This window comes from Montipora capricornis, chromosome 11 (genome assembly GCF_036669925.1).
Source record: "Montipora capricornis isolate CH-2021 chromosome 11, ASM3666992v2, whole genome shotgun sequence".
Lineage (NCBI taxonomy): Eukaryota > Metazoa > Cnidaria > Anthozoa > Scleractinia > Acroporidae > Montipora > Montipora capricornis.
The window spans coordinates 7,666,992-7,673,774 of record NC_090893.1 but is presented as its reverse complement, the minus strand read 5'-3'; the positions used below and the strand labels follow the sequence as shown (position 1 = coordinate 7,673,774).

The 6,783-nt window shown below is 40.4% G+C and overlaps 1 protein-coding gene across 1 annotated transcript; it reads right to left on the bottom strand.

Annotated features, from left to right (window-relative positions):
• Positions 1–2,898: 2,898 nt before the first annotated feature.
• LOC138022759 (nucleolar complex protein 4 homolog) lies at positions 2,899–6,477 on the bottom strand. Its single transcript, XM_068869700.1, has 2 exons — positions 5,238–6,477; positions 2,899–4,564 (listed from the first exon to the last, which is right to left on the bottom strand). The coding sequence occupies exons 1-2, from the start codon at positions 6,459–6,461 to the stop codon at positions 4,208–4,210; spliced, it is 1,581 nt and encodes a 526-aa protein (XP_068725801.1). The 5' UTR covers positions 6,462–6,477; the 3' UTR covers positions 2,899–4,207.
• Between the last annotated feature and the right edge of the window lie 306 nt (positions 6,478–6,783).

The window sequence follows — 6,783 nt, the reverse complement described above, 5'->3', positions numbered from 1 at the left end:
ATTCAATTGAAAGCTACTGAGCAGCTCTTTCCTGTGGTGCTGTTTATTATGCTGTACAAGATGGTTCTAAGGGGCTTTTCACATGATCCCGGTTGACCGGGCTGACTCGGTTACCGAGATGAAATTGGTTTATGTTCATATGGCGAGTTTCAGCCCGCTTTCCGAGATGAAAAATTTGAAAAAGTGGTGACGCCACCATTCAGGCGTGAAATCTAACGAACAAGCCTGGCGAGAATTTTTCGAATTTTCTTTGTTTAAGCAACTTCAAATTTCTTTTGACTTTACCTTAACTATCAAATAAAACTATGGCGAGCGTCAATATCGAAGAAAAGAGAAGTAAGAATTCGGTAATGTCCGTTCTATCACGAAAATGAATTGTTTTATCTTCCTCCCGGTAACCGTGCTGAAGTGTCATTGCAAAACTTCTAGCTTGATTTCCGAGATCCCGGTTGGAAAAACCGAGATCTCGGCAACTGAGCCAACCCGCCCTCTCATATGAACACGTGGACATTTTTACAAAAGATTTAGAGGTAAGACGAAATCTCGGGACCGGGCTCATATGAAGAGGCCCTAAATTAGTCCGTGGATGAAATGATTAAATGTAACCATTCAAACGAAAGTGACAGTATTTACGGTTGGTATTGTTTCTTGTACCGTTTACACAGTTTAGAAGGAGTTCAAGAGAGTGACCACTTAGCCTGCGAACGCAGTTGTATTTCCGGCGGTCGACGTTCCTTTTCGGGGGAGACAAACGACCGCCCGGGAGTACATCTTCGTTCGCAGGCTAGCGACCACTATAATGAACGCCAGAAAGACCTACTTTTCCTAGAGACAGTTTGAGAAGTCAGAGTGAGATTTAAAAATCATCTTGTTGCCATCTTACCGTTCAACCTTTAATATCACCTTAACCTTAGTAATCGAAGGGGAACAAAAAATGTGTTGTATGGTGTAGTAGATTCTTCAATCAATTGTATTGGACGAAAAACACATCAACAAAAGGACAAACAAACTAAAAATTAAAGAGTTTTCTTTGTTATTTAAATGCAACAATTCGGATATACTAAAGTTCATAAAGAGAATCCAAGTTTGCATAATTTCTAGAACAGGTGAACTAGAATTGAAAGATAAGCCATCGATCGTTTTTGATGTTTTTGCTTGGTCGGGATATATTGGAAGCGTTCGCAGCACTACGAACAATGCTAAACCTTGCGAATGATTAAGCGGGGACATTCAAACCATTTTCTTGTCATTTAGTGTTTCCCGCTTTATTGCTTCGTTTTGTTAATTTAAAATATATATAATGACTTTCACACCGCGTCTTTTGACAGCCGTTCCATCTCGATAACGCTAACAACAAGAAGGCAACCCAGAAATACTACGGATTAATCGCTTTGGTTGTTATAATGTAGTGCAATGGCAAGTTCCTTCAATTATACGTTGCACTACTTAATTCAATCAAGAATAAAACTTATTCGTCGGCAAAGCATAGCGACAACACACCAACAATGGAGACATCAAGCAGAGAACGTAATCACGCAGAAAAGAAATCTTATTTAAAGTACCGTGAGAAATATTTTTCTTATCACAAAACCTTTCGCAATTTCGACTGAAAAATCTTCACAAGATTAGAACTTTAAATTTACTGTTAACTTTTCGAGCATCGTAAGGTGTAACAAGAGAGCTCCAGTCGCCATATATATATTCACTCCATCCGAAATTTCAAATCACAAACTTCAACAAGTTTCAGTGGACCATAGAGGGGTTAGCCCCCTCTAAAGAACAAACACTACCCAAGGAACGCTAACTACGAACGGCATTTTTGGGTACTTTGAACGTCACACTTTTAAACTTCTGACGCAAGAAAATCTCTGTTTACGATTCTCTGGTTCACCAGAACTTTCTTTCGATTAAGAGTTTACAACCGCAAAAACTGCATTTGACCAAGGGAGGATAAAACTCTCCTCGAAAAGTAATTATTTTTTTTCGTACTTCGTTGCTGACCGATTGAGCTCAGCTGGTCATTGATTAACGAAGCAAAGCTCTTTTAAAGCAGCGCCAGTGTCGTGGTTTCTTGTCCCAGACGGTTTTTTGATAATACTCCCTCTAGTACATCACAAACGAATCGAATCCTTTTGGAGCTTCTTCGTACGTTTGCCGTGGGCTCGACGGCTTAGCTGCGGCTTGCTGTTCAATTTTAGCCACAATCTCGTCGAAAAGTATGCCATTGTCCAATATTTCTTCCTGTCTATATAGAGGATTTCTACGCACCAGTCGGCCCTCCATTTCCTCCAATGCATTCCTGTCGATTCTATTATTGAGCGTTTTTGACCTTTTCGGTCGTCTCGAGCTTTCCACTGATGTCTTTTTCGGCGGTAAATCGCTATTGGCTCGGGGCCGCTTGGTTAGCTTTTTCCATGAGCTATACGAAGAACCCATCACTCGGTTTTGCTTCTTGACTTACAGAATCCAGAAAATCGGTATTTATCACTTTGAGTTACGCAAGGTCCTCCAAGGATGACGAACGAGACTGCACGGCCTTAACATAATGAACCGGGTATAATGTTGTTCGCCATTCCACCTTGTTTTCGCAATTGCACGAGTCAGCTGCTTAACCTGATACGTAAATCGACACTGCTCCAATCATTTCTCTGTCAAATGCTTTCCACTCTCGAACCTTAACCTGAACAGGTTCGCTCGCAGGGAAGTCTAAACATTTCCCACAAGGAAACAAGACTTTCGAGTTAAGCAAACCATGAAATGTTGCCGCAAAAACGATAGATGTTTACCTCAAAAATTAAGTTGCCCTCGGTTTCGGTCGCTCTGTTTGAATTTGCCGATGTGAGGTTACAAAGAGCCACAGAAAAAGGAGGTTACTACCCAGCCGAAAGAGCGGTTTAATTCAACAACACTCGTCGTCAGTGTGTCAGTTTGAGTGATTATTCAAACACCAGGGGTGTCGTACAGAACAATAATAACCTGTGCTCATAATAGAAAATAACAAAAACGTTTGCGTATATTCGTGCCTTGCAGAAATCACTAAAGTAAAGGAAACTCTTACCAGTACAATTTTTTTTTCAAATTAACTTTGAAACAGTTTTAACAGGAAGTCAACCAAAGTCTAGTAGAACTCAAAATTAGCGAATAAGGGCTGCCTCATTATAAGGTTGCTTTGTTCCACCCAATGGTCACCCAAAACACAATAGGGTGATTACTTGGGCAGTGACTAAAACAAAACGGCCCTCTAAGTCATTTTGAACTCAATTATATCAAAGATCAGTGAACAAAATGATACATAAAATGAATCATAAATTAAACTGTAGATATGAAATCAAGTGAAGCTATGATTCTCGCAGTTATGACCGCGATTACCGGCAGTATTTGCATACTTTACTGATGAAGATCACCGAAGTGATCGAAACGTTTTTTTTTTTTTAAACATCTTTAATCACTGTCAACGCTGCAATTTCGTTTTAGGCGATTGCTTGTAATGTGCCAAACTTCGTCTCGGAACGGAATGACAAGAAAATAGACGGCTATATTCCTGTCGGGCTAACAAAAACAGCATTATGTCATCAAGTAAAATGAACACTCTCGTTAGAATATTTTTTCGATACAGCAAAAATAAGTTTGTAATGTCTGTAATGAATAATCAAAAAAATGTTTTTGATTTTGCTTGAAAAAACAAAGAAGATTATATTTTGGCGAAAACAGTGCAAAATCTGGAACAATGTTTTAAATGATAGAAACACCAGAAAAGGGAATGATTGTAGGAAATAATCATCAGAGACTCTCCTTTCCAACTGACAAAATTTTCACCTTACTGCACACCTAAGACCTTGCACACTTCAAGCCAGTTTTTTGAGTAAGTGCATGTAGTCAGTGTGTTCTGACAAGTTTGCATTCATATGATTAAAAAAGAGTAGTTTGTCTCCAAACAAAGTCAATGGCAGCCCTGCTTTCATTCAGGTCACAAGCCTATCAATACCATGGCCATTTTAACCCTCTCAAAAGTTAGAAAGGGGACCTTTTTATTGGGGAACAGGTAAGACTGGGAGTGCAAGTTTTCTCTTCTTAACATGTGGTTACGGGGTTAAATTTCTACCAAGTGTTATCAGGGGTTTGCAACATTTATGCAAAGAATTACATGTACCCTGCTCCTACAAAGTGCAAAACTGGTATAATATTGATCTGCTAAGACAGCAAAATCCTAACTCAGCACCCAGTTCTCCACCATGCCTTTACCGATAATCCCCTTAGGGACTTGAAATTCCAAGAAAGCATTTTTCTGTGTGACCTTTCTACATTCCTTTTGGAAAAGCTGATCATAGCTGACATCAAAATAATCTGAGATGTCGGTCTCCTTGGAATCAAGTGGTTTCTCCAGCATCTCCACCAAAGTCGAAACACCAGGATAGTAATGATGCTGAAGGGTCTTTAGCTCCCACAGAGAGCTCTTCAGTGCATTGCATTTGGCTGGATCGGGTTCATCCACAATGAAAGGATCACCAATGCAGCTATCTTGAAAATCTTCACTACTCTCTCCATCAAGCAACAGCTTTCCAGACTAAAATTGCAAACAGTGACAATTTATTTGATACAAATGTTAGCAAGCCTACAATGGGAGGTGTGGCCAATGCATAGCATTTGATGCAGAGCCCAAATTACTTTACTTTTTGCAACAAGGAAGTTGACATGATGGTGTTAGTGAAGTTATGCAAGGTTCCCTTTGCTGATTTGGTGCTTTTGTGTCCCTGTCAGTTTGGAACAAGACTTGATCACAATGATGGGGACTTTGAGTGGGTTCTTAACCATCTCACACAATTTTCGTACTAGCAAGGGGTGGGAGATAGTTTATCCAAGCTAACTAAACTTTAGTCAAGATCATTACAAAGGCAGCGCTTTCTCCTCAGTTGAGCATTGGTCCAGTAGAAAATTTGAACTTGTAAACAACCAAAATCTGGGACTCTGAGGTATCTTGCCAGGAATTCACATTTTCATGTTGCATACTGCTAACACTGAAGCTCAAAACCTACATGTGTACTACTGATAATTGAAGCTTCATAGCTCAGCTGCTAGATCATTGCAGTGGTACTGCACAGCTCACGGGTCACAGGTTTGACCCCCAAAATTTTAAGCAAGCCATTCTCTACGATCAGAAGAATCACTCCTTCATTTTATCTCTAACACACCTTTCATACAGTACTGGAATTTATTTTTATTTGGAAATATTTTCTTACTTGTTTTCGATGAATAAGGGCCTGCACACTTGGGTGTCGTTTAATCAGATTACAGACAAAAGCAGTAGCTAACATGGCACCATGCGGGGGAGCTGTCAGAGCAAGACGTGACAGCCTCTTGACAAATGCACCAATCAGGTATGCAGGAAGGTGGGTTGATGTCAAGAACAGATCAGCCAAATGGAAAAACCTTGCCTGGTACTTGACATAAAAGATGTTAGGCTCAAACAAAGCATAAAGCTTCTTGAAAAAGTCTGGGTAGTCCAGGTTGTGCTTGTGGATGAGAAAAAAGAGACTGTTGAGAGCGAGAAGGCTTGTTACTCCCCCAGCATTGTAGGAATCAGTTAAAAAATCCATCAATAGCTTTGGATCTGTCATGTGAGGCAATACATCAGTGTGAAGATTGAGAAGGATCTTCTTGAGAATCTCTGACGTCAGTGGGATTGCAAGGAAGCCAATCCACGCAGAGCTGAAGAACCGCTTGTGATATTTTACCAATGTAAAACGGGGTTGCTTACTCACACTGCCATCCTTTCCCTTTGCGCTCTTCATATCATTAATAAGAAAGTTATTGAGATCTTCATCATTTTCTTTCATTTTCACCTGGCTTAACATGGTAAACACATTTTCGACAAGATAAGGCTCTTTTTCTTCCTCGGACACTGGTACATTTCCCAGCCTGCCTGCTAGATTTTTCAGTACAAAAAACCTGACATCATCATAGTCTAAAAACTCTGAGAATCTTTCAATACAAGCCTTCGAGCTGTTCTTTCCATTAAAAAATACATCGCAAATTTGTTTAAACAGTTTATTTGGGAATCCATCCGATGACTTCTGCTTTCCTTCTTCAGCAACAAATTTCATCAAAGTGCACAACGAAAATTCCTTTATGTTCTGCGATCCAACACTTAACAAATGTAAGAGCCGTCTTAAGGTCAGCAAGTACTTCTCGTGGAGCCACAGATTGAAAACATCTCCAGGATCTTCGCTTCCTTTCACTGCTTTCCTTTGTTGCAGTGAGAGATACAGTTTGCCACGTGAACAAAACGTTGAGAAGATTTTGTACACTGATCGAATGAATGCGAGCAACACTTCTTCTTCCTGGCTTTCTGATAGCTCTATAATATCGACTAGGAAGTTTGAATTAGCATCGCTTTCGAGAATAGCAGTGGTCTTGTTGTTGACTTCTTTGACTACGCTCGAATTATTACAATTGTCCGCCATATTGGCGTGCTGAAGGCGTGCTGTATAAGTCATCCGCTGACCAGTTACTTCAGGACTGAGGTCGACGGAGGCGAGCAGAGTCACGAAACTTCCAGTATGAGTCACGCAAGCGGTCGAAGAATGACAATTCTACCTTCAATCAAATTAAGACCTTGTCACTGTATTTCTGTAAATGACCAGCTCCCAGATTGCTTGATAGCTTAGAGATAGGGAAGTATGTGGCGAATCGATCCGGCATGGGTGTTCAAGTCTGGGCTCTGGGGCGGCAGACGGTACAAAAGTCATTGACAGTGCTCGACTCCTGATCTAGTGTTCTGGGTTC

Coding starts and splice junctions, on each gene's coding strand:
- LOC138022759 (XM_068869700.1), bottom strand. CDS start 6,461: ATGGCGGACAATTGTAATAATTCGAGCGTAGTCAAAGAAGTCAACAAC. Junction 4,565..5,237: donor CCCTTATTCATCGAAAACAA/GTAAGAAAATAT, acceptor TTGCAATTTTAG/TCTGGAAAGCTGTTGCTTGA.